This window comes from Octodon degus, unplaced genomic scaffold (assembly GCF_000260255.1).
Source record: "Octodon degus isolate 3935 unplaced genomic scaffold, OctDeg1.0 scaffold00066, whole genome shotgun sequence".
Taxonomy (NCBI): domain Eukaryota; kingdom Metazoa; phylum Chordata; class Mammalia; order Rodentia; family Octodontidae; genus Octodon; species Octodon degus.
The window spans coordinates 13,262,963-13,281,548 of NW_004524642.1; the positions used below are offsets into that span (position 1 = coordinate 13,262,963).

General features: G+C 35.8%; 1 protein-coding gene across 4 annotated transcripts in view; it reads right to left on the reverse strand.

The window, feature by feature from the left end:
• CUNH1orf112 (chromosome unknown C1orf112 homolog) overlaps positions 1–18,586 on the reverse strand; it is a 54,295-nt gene that overhangs the window by 20,825 nt on the left and 14,884 nt on the right. For 3 of the 4 annotated variants that reach the window (XM_023719226.1, XM_004634840.2, XM_023719225.1), the window contains exons 2-10: positions 18,299–18,338; positions 17,520–17,608; positions 15,662–15,766; positions 15,099–15,239; positions 9,874–10,039; positions 7,808–7,892; positions 6,101–6,239; positions 4,118–4,198; positions 1,933–1,997 (exon numbers count right to left, since the gene is read on the reverse strand). In XM_023719226.1, coding sequence (XP_023574994.1) covers positions 1,933–1,997; positions 4,118–4,198; positions 6,101–6,239; positions 7,808–7,892; positions 9,874–10,039; positions 15,099–15,239; positions 15,662–15,766; positions 17,520–17,608; positions 18,299–18,338 — 911 coding nt within the window. The remainder of the gene's footprint in view (positions 1–1,932; positions 1,998–4,117; positions 4,199–6,100; positions 6,240–7,807; positions 7,893–9,873; positions 10,040–15,098; positions 15,240–15,661; positions 15,767–17,519; positions 17,609–18,298; positions 18,339–18,586) is intronic. The other variant, XM_023719227.1, reaches the window with a different exon arrangement.

Here is an 18,586-nt window from a genome sequence, read left to right on the forward strand (position 1 = left end):
GAGAGTGTCCTTTTTTTTTTTTTTTTTTTTTTTTTTTTTAGGTCACGGTCTACAGGGTCTCACTGCGTAGATCAGACTCGTAGTATCAGTTCAGTTGTCATTAGTCCCATCTAAATTATGATACTTTTTAAAGAAGGTATATTACACCCAACTTAGATTTCACAGAAGTACAATAAAACTAACAGATTTTTAAAAATGCTAATATACACATAGGAGAACCTGACTGGTACTACACCTTTTCCTTGCATAGTCTGGCTTCCTAGGCCAGCTGAACAAATCTAGAGATGCTTGCCTCCATCTAGGTACTCTTCTAAGCTCTATATGGGTAGTGAGCAACAAAGAGAGTAACATTTACTGAATGTTTACCACAACAGGAACTTTGCACACATTATCTCACTTAGTTATAAGAAGAACCCTGTAAGGCAGCTGCTTTGTGGGGGTAGGTAATGGGAATTAAATCCAGCATCTTCCAGTTCAGTTACAACCCTAACCTTTTTTAAAAAAAAAAACTTAAGACAGCATTTCACTGTGTTACCAAGTTGCCTAGGCTGCATTATGATCCTCCTGCCTCAGCCTCACACAGTACTGGGAATACAGGCCTGTAAACCAGGCCTGATGCCCTTATTACCTCTCTATTTTATAATATATTTAGTATAGGGTCTCACAGACTGGACTTGCAGTGATTCTCCTGTTTTCAGCCTTCCAAACACTGGGATTACAAGTGCATGCCACCAGGCCCAGTCTCAGTCAGTCTCAATGCGCCCCAGGGGTGGGGCCGGCACGGCACGTTAGGGATCAAACCCTGGTCTCTGCATCTGCCTGAGCAGGAACTTTAATCCGCTGTGCTATCTGGCCAGCCCTTATTATCCCATTTTATAGATGAGAAAAATGAATCACTAAGTTTATTGACTTGCCTAGAACTGTCTTAGCTATACTATAAAGCCAAGCAGAAGCAAAATAAAAATTCAAGAAGGCTTACCTTTAACTCCAACTTACGCTCTTCTAGTCTAAGGATAGCAACCAGCCTATCTGAAGTACTTCTGAAATTTTCATTAGGAATACTACTATCATAATATTAGTTGATAAAGTTTAAAATATTTTATGAATAATACAAATCCATTACTGAGAATGATAAATTATAAAAATTCTATAAAAGTGGGCCACGTTAGCACATGTCTGATAACCCAGCATGCTTGGAGAGTGAAATAGGAGGATTAAAAGTTTGAACTCAGTTTGGGCAATTTAAGGAGACTCTCTCAAAAATAAAAATTAAAAACTAAAAAATAGGGCTGAGGATTATAGCCCAGTGCAAAGGCCCTGAATCCAATTCCCAGTTGTGAAGGAAGAAAAAGAAATCTCTTATGAACAACAACAACAAAAAACCCAGTGCCTTCCAAGGACAGCAAAACTCCATAAATACAGTTACTTTATGGATTATCCTATAAAAAATTTTAAAAATTTGCAAATCATGCACCCATTTTTGTCTTTAAATTTTAATCAATACTTTGTGTGTATGTGTGTGGTATGGGAATTGAACTCGGGACCTTGTGCTTGCCAGGCAGGTACTTATACCACTGAGCTATCTCCCGAGTGCTTTAAATTTTAATATACAACCTCTCCTCTCCTTTTGGGCCTACACCTATGCCACATGTAACAGCCATTCTGTTCAGCTATTTTCTCTGAAAAACTGTTTTCCAAACTATGGTTTGCATAACTTCTGATGACTTGATTTTAAGCTTAGTACTCCTTTCTTTTACTTTTAGATCTACCAAAACAAACAAAAAGCAACATCTCAATATAAAACATATTGCTCATCTCCAATTATTTTAAGCAAGCAAATCATTAAAATATGAAAAATTACTGACACTTTGTTTTAAAATGTCAACTTAAACTCTGAATTATTACATTTAAATTATAAAGCATACTTTTTACCTGTATATCTGAAGATAAAGCTGGTGCAATGTACAGCAGGAATCAGAGAGGAAAGGAAGAAATTCCTAAAATAAAAAAGTGCTATTCATTCTTTGCATAACATTATGTTCTTATATATATCCTCTTCCAAAGACATTCAAAATAAAGGATGTGTCACATTAAAAAAAAAGTCTTACATCAGAATGAAAAGGATGAGGCTAAGTATCTGAGATTCTTTACTGTTAGGACACAACATCATAACCACAATTGGAAGCTAAAAACTACTATGAGCACATAAAATACAACCAGACATGTACCAAGTAATTCTGAGACAGAAAGATATGATGTGGCCTCCACGGCTGGGAAGAAAGGCATGACCAGATCCTAGAACACATGGGCAAACAATTCTCTGGGCCCCTTACATGGACTGCCTATGAAAACCCTAGCAGGGCCGTGATAAGATAAAATGTGTGTCTGATTATAAGCATGGGAAAATACGAAAAAAGGAAAGCACACACAGATGTCATGAAGGATTCCCCATTGGCTTTCCTCCAGATAGCCCACCCTTTCCCTTGCATGTACTTTTATTTTTATATTTTTATTTTTCCTCCTTTACTCCAAAGCCAGTTTCTCCCTTCATTTTTAATTTTTCCTTTGTTGTTTATTCTTTCTACCACTAATAAATGTGAAAATCTGCCATCATTTTCTGCTTGTTTTATTCACTCAGGACAGAAAGAACCTAGAAACCACCTCCAAAAGGAGGCTCTAGAACCCTAAAACCTGGTAACAATTCACACAAGTTACTTTGTTTTAGCCTTCTCAAAAAACTTGTTACATGTTTTTATCTTCATTTCACAGACTAGAAAGCTGAAACTCTGATATCAAATAACTTTGTCACATAACTAAAAATCAGTAAGGCTTGGACTTAACTGAAGGTAAGTGATTTTTACACTATTACATCTAGGCTGTCTCTCAGGAAGTAATGGCATATATTAAAATATAAGATACAGGATAAACCTTTATGATCAACTTGAAAAAAAATTTTTTAAAGTCATAATTATTGAGATTTATATCTTCTACATACCAACCAAATATTAGATGGGTGATGAAGGGTGGGGGCCCTTCTTTCGGTCTATCTCTGACCCCAGAACACCCCTGTAAGCTACAAGGAACCCAACACAAGAAGCTGACAAACAGGATAGCAATACATTGGCAGCCAAGGCAGGGACTACAGAATTCTGACTAAAACAAAAATGCTGCAGATTCTTATCTTCTTGACAAAGAAGGTAGACAGGTTGAAACTACATTCAATGTGCACAATGTTTTTCAAAAAGTCATTAACATATATTAATACTTTTCTTTCTTTGTCTCTTATTCTCTTTAAATATTAACCTCCCCAGATACTTTTTTATTCTATTCATGTAACATGAACTATCACTGCTATTCTGATGACTCCCAAGAATGCAGATCTCATCTAAATTGTCGATTTCAAAGGCTTAGCTTAAATTTTAACAACATAGAACTATACCAGAAATAAATTGTAAATGGTAAAGGCAAACTGAAATAGTTTCTGAAAATTGATATACTTATGGAAATAATTTATTTACATGTAAAACTAATTTTTTTAGACAACAGAATTAAAATGATAGTAGCAACTTAATAGCAGGTACTCAATAAAGAAATTTACAGTATAGCTTTTTTTTTTTTTAAATTTGTTTGTTTTTTGGCAGAACTGGGGATTGAATTCTGGCCCTTCCACTTGCCAGGGCAGTGCTTATTCCACTGAGCCATCTCCCCGGCCCCAATTTTTTTTTTTTTTTTTTTTTTTTTTTAATGTATTTAGTACAAGGTCTGTAGGGCCTCACTTACACACATAAGACTGGTAGTGATCCTCATGTTTTCAGCCTCCCAAGCACTGGGATTAGAGGCCTGCACCACCACATCCAGTCTCAGTCACCTCCTCACTGTGCCTTGGAGGTGGGGCCGGCATGCCAGGGTCAAACCCCTAAGCCTGCCTAAGCAGACGCTTTAATCCACTCAGCTATCTGGCTGGCCCCATCCAGTATAGTATTTTTTAAAACCTTTAAAAATACACTTAACAAAGTAACTGCAAAAGACTGGTTTTAGTAAGAATCATTTTAAAAGTACAACTGATAATTTAGTGTGCAGGTTTAACAATTCTGCATTATTAAAACATAGGCCTTACCTTAGTGTAGTGCAAAAGTGAATTGGCAAAGAAACGACACAATTTGAGTGTTTTCTGAAATAATTTGTAGTCAGCATTATCCTGTCCCCCACGAAAAAAGAAAATATACAAGAAAGCATGACAAAAGATACAAAGTTAGCTACATTTGTATTTTCCTAAGAAGATCTCTTAACACCACAAAAAATTTTTCCAAGCAAATATAATTATTCTTTATATTATTGTTAGGAGCAAGCAAATACCAAATGGTAATATAGGTATTTCAAAAATTATAATCATACAATAAGTAGTACATTATTTTGTTTGCAGTACCCCAAACAAACCAAGAACAAAGGTACTAATTGCTTGAAAAATTCTGATTCCTAAATAAGTATTAATAGTGGACAGCAGAGGGCACTGTGGACAAGTTTATAGAGTCAGAATAGAGAAATGCCACAATCAAGCTCAGAACTGCAGGTCAGAAAATGGAAGTGGAGCTGCTCATATTCATGACTCGTGTGCACAAGTACATAAAATGTGAAGATGCAATCAGCTTGAAATCAACTTAATTCTCTGATTCACGGGTATCAGCAGTTTATGTAACATTTTTAAACTAAGGCACTCTATATACAAGTAGCTACCCTGGCAAGGTTCCCCCAGACTTCAGTTCCTCCTGCCCCACACATTGCACTGTTACTTGGCTTTCCTCACCTCACTCCTCTCTGGGAATCTGTCTAATCTTGCTCTCCAATTATAGTCCTAAATTATAGGACTTGCTGAGGGTCTGTGACATCAACATGGACATAGAGAAAACAGGAAAGGGGAGGCTGGGGTTAAAGACAGTTTACACAGGGTAAAGGCAGACAGGTGAAGAACCTTGGTGACACTGAAAGATCAGGATATTCAACCAAGTAACATCTCTTTCAACAAGATGAGAGGGTCAGAGAGGGTAAATGAAAAAGATGGAACAAAGAAGAGAAAACAAGTGATTTAAAGGGAGAACAGTGAAAAAGAAGAGAAGAAGACAAAAGTCTTCCTAAAGCTTTGTACTTCCTGCCTACCATGTTCAGAACTCCTTTTCCAAGCTCCACACTCATCTAGGGCCTGCCCTCCCACACCACCCTTCTCCAGAAGTGCCACCAGCTTGGGCCTTAGAGGACTCTCCACTCCTCCCTTCCTGTAGTACCTCACCTGGAAGAAGATAAGACACACAGTCCCTGGACCTCCTTGCAGTTCCACAGGAGGAGGGCTGCGTTGCTGCTACTCTAGGAGGAACCCTTCAGTTCATATCCCCACCAAAGTTATTACACCATGGGAAACTCTTAGGTCCTGAGTACTGCTAATCCTATAATTTAGGACTATAGAACAAAAACAAAATAAGAGTTTGTCTAAGAACAAAAGCACTATGTAGAATTATTATTAAAGGAATGTGACCTACAATGTTTCCAAACTATATTACAGATTTACAAAGCACAATTTTCATAAATGGTATGCCAATTCAACACTGTAACTTTTTTTTTTTGCGGAACCGAGGATTGAACTCAGGCCCTTGCACTTGCCAGGGAAGCGCTTATTCCACTGAGCCATCTCCCTGGCCCCTGTAACTTCTTGAAATCAAAATAAATGTAAGTATATCTCAAGCTTAAATGTATGCCTTCACCAAGTAGTTAATATGTAAAGAAGAAGGAGGGGTAGATGTTAGAGGTGATGACACCAGTTAGGAATACAAAACAATGTTTTGGATTAAAAATAATTATGGGTTGTGAAGTAAGACAAGGAGGGAAGAGAGAAGAAAGAGGGAAGAAAGGAAAAAAGACAAGAAGGAAGGGAAAGAGTAAGTTGAAGGAAGGTAAGGAGGAAGAAGGGAGTCTTCCTTAAGGGATTAAAATCCCCTTAAATAGAGTAATAAAATCCCCTTAAGTAGAGTGATCCATGTGTTTAAATGAGATTTAGTAACTGCCAAAGGAAATAAGAACTATTGGTTAAAAGTACTGGTAAATATTTTACCTGTGCATCTGAAAGTGGCATCGATTCAGCTAATTGTAAACAAGAATGGAAACTGAAAAGCATATCTTCATATAAACTAGTAATTATATCTTTGTGTTTCAATTGGCTCTTTATAACTGACTGGTGCTTAAGGCTCTGCCTAAACAAACAAAAGGAAAATACAATCACCAAAAGTAACACATCAAGTAAGTTAGGTCATAAAAATATTTACACAATATGTAACCTACCATGCATCATACGTATATGTTAGACATCATATAATCCAATGTACTAACTTTACCTATGAAGCAGTTATGTTTAAGTTGCTCTTTTTTCCTCTGTAAAACAATAAATACATTTTTACCATGTGCCAGGCACTCTATGAGGCCCTGGAGATAACAGTAAATCAAATGGATATGTGTTCCTCTCTATGGAATTTGTTGGCCCAGCATGAGACAGACTGTTCATTAAAATAAGCATATTCATGCTAACTATGAAGATAAAGTATAAAGTGCTGTAATAGAGAGACCTGATCTTAAACTGACACTATCAAAGAATTGTAATTATAAAGCATGTAAGCGGTGAACTCAGACAGGTGCTGAGGGAGGAGCATCTCTGACAGAGGAAAAGGTGACAGTGACAGGCTCTGAGCCAGAATGTGGAAATCTGGGGAGAAACTAAGAGCAGGGAGAGGGCAGCACAAGATGGTGCAGCGAGGTAGACTGGAAGCCGTGGAGGAACATGACCTGACTTATTTTTTAAGAGCAATGTAACTATTGAGTACAAAGAGCAGGGAGAGGGCCGCACAAGATGGTGCAGCGAGGTAGATTGGAAGACGTGGAGGAACATGACCTGACTTATTTTTTAAGAGCAATGTAACTATTGAGTACAACATGAAGGAGAAGGAAAAGTGGCAAGGATGAGGATGAGGATAAAAGTAAGTTTTGAGCACTTGTTGTGTGACACATAGTTCCAAATATATCAGTGATGAATTGAGGATGCATTACAACATTATTAAGAAAGCACTATGCTTATCACATCCATTTTCAGATAATCAAACTGAAGTTCTGAGAGATTAGCCAAACTGCCCAAAGGATTCAGACATTTCAGGACATGCAGTATGGCTCCCAGGGGGATGCTCTGATTTACACCACCTTACTTCATGGCAACCTAATATCCTGGTGATTCAGGAAAAGCACTGAAGACCTATAAACATTAATTTATAGGTCCAATTTTCTGTATATGAATAGTTTCTTAATCATTTCTACATTATAATCATGTCTTCTCCCACCCTTAAGAATCTGATGAATGCTTTAGGCACGCTTCCTAATAACACCTCAAAAACACTCCAATTTCAGAAAGTTAAGTTTCTAAAAAGATGTATATTTGAACAATTCAAATATAGATATATAATGAAGGGATTATAATAAGTTTTAATTACAGTGACTCATTTATTAAGCTTAAACACAGGATACTTTATGGTTAAACAATAGCAGCTGCAGGTAGGTGGCTGAAGTCTAGTCTAGTCTGGTTCACAGTCCAAAGACAGCCAAACTGCTTTGTGAGTTTCATGTGAAAGAGCTAGACTATCTGACAACAATGTCAGGGGACACTAACACACACACACACCCCCAAAAAAATTCCTAAAATGCATCCTAAGAACATATGAAAACTAGGACTTGGGTTACAGGAAATATCTTCTAAAAAAGTAAAAACCAACAAACTTACTTAATTATAAACTTCCAAGTATTGGCATGAAATGCGTGATCCATACTGGAAATAACTGAGCAGATATCCAATAATGAATGAATAACTATAAAGAAAAATAATAGATCTCTTAGGATACTCAAGTGTCATATGGAGAGATTTTCTCCTATTTTTAAAAGAACCAAATGAATAATCAACATTTGAGTTAAGATCAGTAATATAGTTTCAAAATAATTAAAAATAAATGTCATACTTTTAGTGTTCTTACAAATTGTGGAAATGTAACTTTTGAAATTTACACTTATCCCCTAACTTAAATAAAACTAACAAAAGGTTTAGTAGAAAAAATGTGCCCAGGCTGGAGTGACAGCTCAGTGGAATTTAAATGCTTGTCTGGCAAACCATAAGGTCCTGAGTTCAATACCTGGTAACATATGCACATAGGAACGTGCACACGTGCGCGCATGCACAGCACACACACGCACGCACGGACACACACACACACACACACACAGAAAAGAAAAGCTGTAGGGCCAGCAAGGTAGCTCACCGGACTAAAGCCCTGTGGCCGGGGTTTGATCCCCTGCATGCTATGCTGGCCCTGCCCCCAGAGCATGCTGAGACAGTGATTGAGACTGGGTGTGGTGGCATGCACTTGTAATCCTAGCCCTTGGGAGGCTGAAAAGAGGAGGATCACTACAATCCAACCTACATAGTGAGACCCTGTCTTAAATTCATTTTAAAAAAAGACTGTGCCCTATTATAATCAAAATATCCTAGTTACAATTTTCATTCAAAGTGACAAACTGCTAGAGAAGAAAAACTACCAAAGAAGCGTGAAAGTTAACTTATTCAGTATTTATGTAAGCGTTTTCTCCGCATGTGGTAGAGAATTTGTACAAATAGCCAGAATTGCCCTTCTTTTTTTTTTTTTTTTTATAAATTTTTAATTTTTTTTTTAATTTTATTTATTTATTTAGTGTGTGTGTGTGTGTGTGGCCAGCTCAGCCCACCAGGGGGCGGGGCTGGCTGGCATGTGGTGCTGGGGGATCGAACTGCGGTCCCTGTGCTTTGCTTGGCTTAGTTTGTTCTAAGTAGGTGCTTTAGACCACTGAGCCATCTCACCAGCCCCAGAATTGCCCTTCTTATATCCATACTCTTTCCCACCAACTTTGAGCATAGCCCCATGATCTGATTTGACAAAGGGAACAATAAAAGTGAGGCAAGTAGAAATCTGTAAAGTACTTGTATACTACAACTTGCCCTTTGAGAAACGCGGAGATCATAAGGTGACCAAGCCCAGGTTAGTCCACATGACATGCCACATCAGACTTTGTCAATGCTTCTGCCTCTGCTGACAGTCAGATGTGAGTTAAGTCACTGGCTACAAACACATGAGTGAGCTGAGGTGCACTATGTGGGCCCAGCTGATCCCAGCCTAAAATGCAGACTCAGAATAAGGAAAAAATAAAATAGTGGTTGTTTTAAACTAAGTTTTGGGATGCTTTGTTAGAAAACAAAAGGTAGTACTTAACAAGGACACAAAACTCAGCTATTCTCTTTATGTAACAAAGTTAAGAATTTAATCAGTGCCCTTATATCTTATCTGGGCCATAATCTATTACTGAGTGATAAAATCAAAAAAGGTGGTTACAATCACCAATCTCTTCAAAAATAAGCTAGTGTAGCTGGGCAGTGACGCTGGTCCACTCCTAGCATCAGGATAATCAAAGGAGGGATTAAAAAAAATGAAGTATATCATATATAAAAATGAGTCTTACCTCATTATAACAAATAAATACATATCTGGTAGTGTGCACATACATATTCAGAATCATATACATGTAGTTGTGTATGTTCTAGGAAAGAATGTAATCTGTACTTCTTGCTTTTGGATATGGTGAAAAAACTCTAAAGCTACTATCTTTGAATACAGACCAGTTTAGAAGCTATAAATTAATATAAGCTTTAACTAAAAACACAAATCTATGTTAAGGCACCAAAGACTAAGACCTATCTTAAATGTAATAATTTACCTGCTACATGAATTATCACCTTACCTTATGTACTAAGTTTTCTTCACTTACCTAGTACCATATTCAAAACATCATCATTCTCATCTAGTAAAGGGTCCATGCAAACCATGTCCAGCAGCTCCATCAGCTGCTTCTGAAGAGAATAGGCTTCTTTAAAGAGTGCCTGGAGAAGGTCTGAAACTAGGTGTAAACGCCCAGAATATACAGAGTCGCTATTCTGATCAGCAAATACAAGAATGAGAGAAAAACAAGTCATACTAAGCTCAAGACAAAAGCCAAACATACTTTAATTCATACTATCAGAGTTTATAAGTGTAGTTTTTAGCTGACTCAAATTTCACATACTTAGTAAATATCCACTTATGTAATGTACTTTTAGAGGTACACTCATGCATAAAGTAACTTGTCTTTCAATTATAAAATTAAAAGGGGCTGGCCAGATAACTCAGCAGATTAAACTGTAGGCAGAGAGATGGCAATTAAGACTGGGCATGGTGGCCTGCGCTTGTTATCCCAGTGCTTGGGAGGCCGTAAACAGAAGGATCACTACCAGTCCAATCTGTGTAATGAGACCCTGTACTAAATACAAAAATTAACTAAATTAAAAGGTAAATAACATTTGCTCAAGTACATATTTTAATATCATTACCAAAAAAAGTATTAACTGATTTCATTTGTCCAAAAATAGCAGTACCAACACTGCATGGGTCCAACAAATTCTAATCCACATTTTCTGCCTTAAAGTGGATTTGGGAATGTATAAATAGGCTAAGGGTTAAGTCCCCTGTGTAAAGAGAAGTTCAGGAACCAAATCACTAAGCTGATCAATCGCTGATCTACCAATTCTATATGGCAGAATAATTTCAGCATCACTGTGACCAACATAAATCCTATAATTTAGGAATTAAAAAAACTCAATACACCAAAAGGCCTTTTTATGACTTCCACATAACCATTCAGTTCTTATGCATGCAATATTCCAGTCAAAAAATCATAATTTAAGGCATTATTACATTTAGAATATAAACCAGAATCTGTGGTACAGTTACATCAAGAAGATACTAGTCTAGGTGCTGGGCATGGTGGCGCATTCCTGTAATCCCAGCACTTGGGAGGCTGAGGTAGGAAGATGTTCTAATTTCAAAGCCAGCCTGGGCTACAATGTGAGTTCTGCATGGGAAATACTTCAAAGAATCAACAATTGGGATCTCATCTTTTTGAAAAGCTTCTAAACATCAGAAGAAATCAACAATAGAGTAAAAAGAAAACCCAGGAAATGGGAAACAATTATAGCAGACTATCTGTCAGACAAAGGACTATCTAGAACATATGAAAAATTAAATAAATCAGGCCATCAAAATTCCAAGACCAAATCCAAAAATGGGCATCTGAGATAAATATACATGTCACAAATAAAGAGGTACAAATGGCAAATAATTATATGAAAAAAATGTTCAAGATCATTGGACATTCAAGAGATGCAAAAGATTGGCTATCATTAAGAAGCAAACCAATAACAAATGCTGGAGAGGCTGTGGGAAAAAAAAGAACCCTTCTCCACTGTTAGTGGGAGTGTAGGCTGGAATAACCATTATGGAAATCAGTACGGAGATTCCTCAAAAAGCTAGGATTGGAGGTCCCATTAAAGCCAGCTATTCCCCTCTTAGATATTTTTCCAAAAGAACTGAAATCATCATACCATAGCAATATATGTGCACCCATTTATAGTAGCACAATTTATCAAAGCTAAATCTTGGAAACAACTCAAATACCCATCAGCTGCATAATGGATAAAAACGATACAGTACTTTTACACAATGGAGTATTATTTACCTCTTAAAAAAAGATAAATTTGAGGTTTTTGTAGATAAATGGATGCTGCTAGTCTATATTGGTAAGTGAAATAAATCAGATCCACATGTGCAAACATCGTATTATCTTGCTAGTGTGAGAACTTTAAAGAGTAAAATGTAAAAGGTACAAAAGATACAGTGAGGAGCTGGGGAGATGGCTCAGTGGAATAAGCACTTCCCTAGCAAGTGCAAGGGTCTGAGTTCAATCCCTGGTTCCGCCAAAGTGTTACAAAAGATACAGTGAAAGGGAAAGAATTTGTCCAATGGAAGAAAAAACTGGGATCAGGAAAAGGACAAAAGTAAGAAGAGAAAAAGATGTATATTATGTAGAATAGTTTATAATTGTATTGTCAATTTCTGCTGGTCTTTTGCAAGGAGCAGTTACTGCTTAAACTTTGTTTTTTAACCCTGATTTTTTTCTCTTTTGAATTTCTTATAACTTGTTATTGTGTTTTTTTTTTTTTTTTTTTTTTTTTTTTTAAATGAATCTCACATGCTTAAATCTGGTAATATGAACAAACTACCTTGAAGATAGCATTATGTAAATAGCAATCACTGTTGAATTCTTAGTACTTTGCTTAGTGAAATCTTGTATCATTTCTAATGCTATATCATTGCTTATACCTCTATTTTATCTTTAAAAAAAATTGTGCTGGAAAAACTGGCTTTGCAGATGCTGAAGATTAAAACTGGACCCATACCTTTACCATGCATTAAACTAAATTCAAAATGGATCAAAGATCTAAATATTAAAAATGAAACACTAAATCTGCTGGAAGATGGAATAGGTAAAACTCTTGAAGACACTGGTATAGGTGAAGACTATAAATAAAACCCTGCTTACACAGGAATTATCAGAAAGAATCAACAACTGAAATTTCATCTTATTGAAAAGCTTTTGCACAGCAAGAAAAACCACCAACAGAATGAAGAGACAATCCACAATGTGGCAAAAAAAAAAAAAGTTTGCCAGTTTTTCCTCCGACTAAAAATTACTATGGAAAACACAGAGAAAACTTAAAAAAAAAAAAAAAAATCAGATATACCAAATTTAAAGACCCAATCCAAAAATGGGCATTTGAGATGAATATACGTTTCTGCAAGAACACAAACAGGAAGTTAAAAGAAAAATGTAAAAATCACCCATCCTTTGAGAGATGCATATTAAAATAACACGGATTCCATCTCTGGAATGTCTGTTATCAAGAAATCAATCAATAACAACACTGGCTGGGCCATGGGAGAAAAAGGAATCTTTCTCCACTGCTGGTGAAAGTGTAGACTACTGTGTAGACAACCACTTTGGAATTCACTGTGGTTATTTCTCAAAAAATTAAGATTAGTGGGTCCAGTCATTCCTCTCCTGGTTATCTTCCGAAAAGAATGAAAAGTATTACACCACAGTGATATATGAATACCTATGTTTATAGTGGCACAGTTTTTAATAGCTACATCTTGGAAACAACCCAAGAGCTCAGCAACTGCTGAATAGAAAAAGATTTTTGTTTTTTAAAACAATGTAGTACTACTATACCACAAAGAAGAATATACTTGAGAATTCTCAATAAATGGATGTTCCTAGAGACCATAGTTTTAAATGAAATAAATCAGGACACACATGTAAATACCACATTGTTCTCTGGCATGAATAACCAAAAACACAAAGACCAAAATGTATAATAGGTATTGTGAAATAGGAAGAAAATGTTCAAATGGGGAGGAGAATAAGGGAAAGCAGAGGGGAAAAGAAGGGAAAAGTAAAAAAAAAAAAAAGGAAAATATGGAAACAAGGTATTGTAAATGGGGAGGAAAAAGGGGTTGAAGAGGAATGAGAAAAAAGTTATATTATGTATCGGAACAAATTCTCTATAACAAATGTGATTGTTATATATATATCTAAAATGTACCAATAAAATCTAATTAAAAAAAGTACATAAAATGCAATACTAAACAAGTGTACTCTATTTCTGCTCCATAGTAGAGTAATATACAGTTACACATAAAATTTCACTAAAGATCTTAGATGAAGCACACAGCCCTTTGAAACAAACTACATAATGAATATAGACAGGCTGTAAGTAATTTCCATTTACATTTTACTGCAAGATGAAACAATTTCCAAAGTGATTTCATGCACTCATTTTATGCACCTGGTCTTTAGTCTCATCTAGATCCAGAAAGGCTCCATGCTTAAAAACACAATCCCAACCCCCAAGGACATCAACACAGACTGACACAAATGAGCCTGTGTGCCACCTTCATCTAGAACCTCTGGGGAAATCAGGAGCCCACACACTGTGCACATGGTCTTTTCTTTAAACAACTGCTCTTCTTTAATGTCAAACTGCTCTCATGTCTGATGGGCTATATAAAAACCATTCCATAAACCAAAATACTGTCTTCGTATCTTTGCAAAATGTTAAGTAAACTATCCAAATGAAGAAAAGAGAAAAATCCAAAAGTTTATGCCAACAAGCCAGTGAGTCCTCTGCAGCCTAATTCATTTGTTTCTGGGATGCAGGGCTATGTAGATGGTGACAAGGCAGGAGTAGATGGTCCCTCTTAGCATCAGGGCCATGAGTGTGTCTGGTATTCATTGGGCAGGCTTCATTTAGAGTGCACTGGCACACCACTGGGCTTTTAAAAAAAATTTCTGAAGTTCTAGTTTTGTTCTGAGCATTAATTGTATGCAGGGTAACTGGAGATCCAGTCAATAGGTGTGGCAAATGATAGGTAGTGTCTCACTGTCTAAAGCCCATTCTCTAGACAACTTGCTCATGAAGCCACTAAACCTGTAACTCAATTCATTCACAAGGGCTGGTGGCAACTCAAGTTGTTAACTGAAGGTTCATGCTCCTCCATTCAGTTTTCAAAGTCTCTCTACTATATAGAGACAGATCTCAGTATCCTTAAAAATCCCAGCCTGGGATTTTTCAATTAATGGATGAAAATATGGAAACAGGGATACTGTAATGTTCCTCCCAGAACTTGTCCAGAATCCAGATACAGAGCTAAATCTATATCTGAGATCATCTGGAAGCATAATCCAAGTTGTTAGGCCAACTGTAACCTGAGGTTTCACTGTGCATGATTACCATATTACAGCTTCCTGTACGTACTGTATAGGTAATCAACCCACATAACAATTTATTTTGAAGTAATTACTGCATCTATGCTCTCTGTACTGAGGAAAAGACCATCCTAATAACACTAACTAAAATGCAGAATCTTATGTAGATGCTATTATTTTTTTGGGGGGTGGAACTGGGGATTGAACTCAGGCCCTTGCGCTTGCCAAGCAAGCACTTATTCTACTGAGCTATCTCCCCAGCCCTTATAGATGCTATTTTACTCAGACCACCCCCACACACACACACATACTGATTCTAGGCTGATTTAAGGTGACCAAGACCTGTTACTCACCTTGCAATGAACAAAAGTACTTTTGATTACATGAAGGATAGAGGAGGGGAGACTATGAATATTTTCTAGCATGATGGATTCCTGTGCGGCACAGACATGCTGAACACATCCTGTAAGAGCTCCTAAGACCTGCACCATTGTCTGAAAATAAGGAAAGACATTTGATGTATCATACAGTATGCTGGATGTTAGGGATATAGCAGATGCTGTTTCCTTCTTCACAGAACTTGTCTACCAAAGAACTACCAATACAGTGTTGGAATAATTGGTAAGCCATGTGGAATCTTAGACCATGGCACAAAGCACCTAACAAGTATTCCACACATAACCCTTGAAAATTAGAGGGAGGGCATGCTAACCTAACTTATCTTTTCATAAGAATGTATATATTTAACCAACATAAAATTGTATTAAAAAATTCATATTCATCGTTCTGTATTCAAATTGCTAATTCCCCCAAGACTACTTCCAGCATCAGGCCATTACATAAGGATTACCTGGCAAATCAATATTAGCACAACATTTTTCACTTTCTACCTATGCTTCCCAATCATTTGACTCACTTGTAAAATATTCCTTAGCGTGGTCTGAATTTCTACATTTTGGCTTGACAATCCCCTGGCTTGAGTGGTTAATTCATACATCATCTCATCAAATAATTTTACAGTCTGTGAAAACAAATTGGGTTATAAATAAATCAGAAAAATAAAAATCATTAGTAAAGGTTGTCTTTGTTTTGTTTGAAGTACTGGTAATTTAACCTAGGGCCTTTGCACTGATTTACATCTCTAACCTTTTTTAAACAGTGTGCCAGTCACTAAGTTGCCCAGGGTGGACTAAAATTTAGATTCTTTTACCTCAATCTCCTAGAGTGCTGGGATTACACATAGGTACCACCATACCCAGCCAAGGATTTTTTTTTTTTTTAAAGGCTAATACCATATTGATTTTTTGTTTGTCTTTTTGAGACAGGGTCTCTCTACATAGCTCGGGCTGGCCCTGAGCTCATTTTGTAGCATATACTGGCCTCAAATTTGCCTTCCAAGTGGTGGTATTACAGTCATGTGCCACCACGTGTGGCCAATGATGATTTTGTACTAGTAACATCTACTGGGTACTGTCTAACTTTGCAATTGTACCTAGTTAAGTAAAAACTACACCTAAAATATATTTATATATTAATGCAATCTCAAAAAAAAAAAAAAAAAAAGCCTCAAATATTGATTTACCTTCCATTTCTGTGGCTTGAATATAAACTCAAAGTTCATTTTGGGATACAACAAATATAAAGCCTACTCTACACAATAAAATACGAATGCCAAGAGTGACAGTGGAACACACCTATAATCCTAGCACTCAGGACATTGAAGGAGGAGGACTGACCTGAGCTCAAGGTCAGCTGGAACTACATAGTGAGAACCTGTCTAAAAAAAAAAAAAAAAAAAAAATTGCCCAACCAATATTCATATGGACTTCCACAAAGGTATATTCTGGTTGTGGTAATGAATTTGTACTACTTACTTACATTCTGGCTTTTCACCTTTGTAGATCAATTAAAAATGTCCCTGCTGAATTAGGGGTACAGTATATAAACCTATAATCAAGCTTTTTGTCTATAAAAACATAACCACACTAATACCTTAATACTCAGACTTCTAAATAATTTAAATGGACCAAATCCTAAAAAATAACAATGCAGGCCACAACACAAAGTTAAAGTTACTGTAGATAAAGAGCTACTGCTTTCCACAGGCCAGTTAATAGTCACAATCTTGTTTTCACTTACAAGGTGTTTTTTGGTGATAAACTACAAATTCTAAGAAACTTTTCAAATAGAGTACTCAAATACAATAAAAGGAATTCTGATACTTATTTAAAAGCTAAACTTATTATATAAAGTATAATGAATGTTTCATTTTGTTAGGACGGACTTTTAGTACCTTTCATTAAAAGTATGACTAAGATTTTCAGAGAAATAGTATAACATATAGACGTAAAAACTAATAATAATAGTTTGTGAACTTAATGTTTTCTTTTAGTTACTTGATTTTCCCAACACTTTAGTTTTTTCTCTTCTAAGACTTCTTCAATAAATTTTGGTTCTGTTTTTCTAAACACTGAAATTCACTGATTATTAATAAACATGACAAAAGGACTTGTACAGTCCATCACAGACTTTCACTGACTCATTTTATGTGACTATTTAAAAATTAACCACAATTTAAATTCAATTATAGTAAAGACATCAATTAGTAAAACCTGAAAACAAGTGCTCAGTCACACCCATATGATCTATTATTTCTTACTACTTATACATCAAGTATGTTTGATGAACTAGAGCCACAATTAAGACTGAATAATGTAAAACAGGCTAGATTTCAAGAACCTTTATAACATGTAGATAAGACAGCAATACTATACCTTTGGTAACACTTGGGAAAAGAAAGTCTGTTCCAATGTCAAGTGGTTCATATGAGGTAAAAACATTTCTATCATAATTTTCAAAATTTCTATAAAACAAAATAATATTTTTAAAAATTGTCAAATTAGCAAGCCTGTTTTTACCAAATGCGAAAATATATAAGTACTACCAATCTGAAGCTTTGTACAATTTCAAAATGCTATATTCTATATAAATATGTCAAATCTAATAACAAAATAAAAAGAAAAATGTCTATATACCCAGCAACCAAACTAAATAAACTGACATGGATACATTTGTCAAACAGCATTTGCCATCATTAAAATATTTAAAGGCATTAAAAAAAAAAAAAGTTCACAATAGTTTAAGGTTAAACAAAAAGATTCCAAAATAGTATGATCCCAATTCAATTTAAACATGTACATATGCAGAATAGATAGGCTGACAAGCAGGTACAGAAATGAGCTCATTTTCACCACCTTATCTATTTCTGATTTTCTACATGCTGCAATGTTCTACAATGAATATAGTTTCTACTTATCAAGGAAAACTGATAAAAGATAGATGAAAATAAAGTCAATTTTTTTCCAAGTGACATTAAGCAGTACATGTTGAAGAAGTCTGTACATTTAAATTATTGAAGGTTGCAGGGGTTAAAATATAGAAAATGATTAAAGTTGAAGGTAACACAAAATGGTAAGGTCATATCCATTAACCTATATGGACCTGAGAGCTCAATGACACCAAAGTAAAATATATAATCAAAAATTTTACTTACGAATATGCTCAATCCAACTCTCTGAATGTTGATACATAGAGTAAAAAAAATTAAGAAAAATACTATTATCATTGTAACAGAATATTAATTCCTGATAAAAAGAAGCCTTCTTAAAATTTAGAAGAGATCCACAAGACCAAAATTGTACTCAAATTACTGGTTTACTTTTATTTAAAAAATTTAATGTTAGGTAGACAACAGAATTGTGAAAATGCTACAGGGAAATATTTTTTAAAACCACTTAGAGGGGGCTGGAGAGATGGCTCAGTGGTCTAAAGCACCTACTTA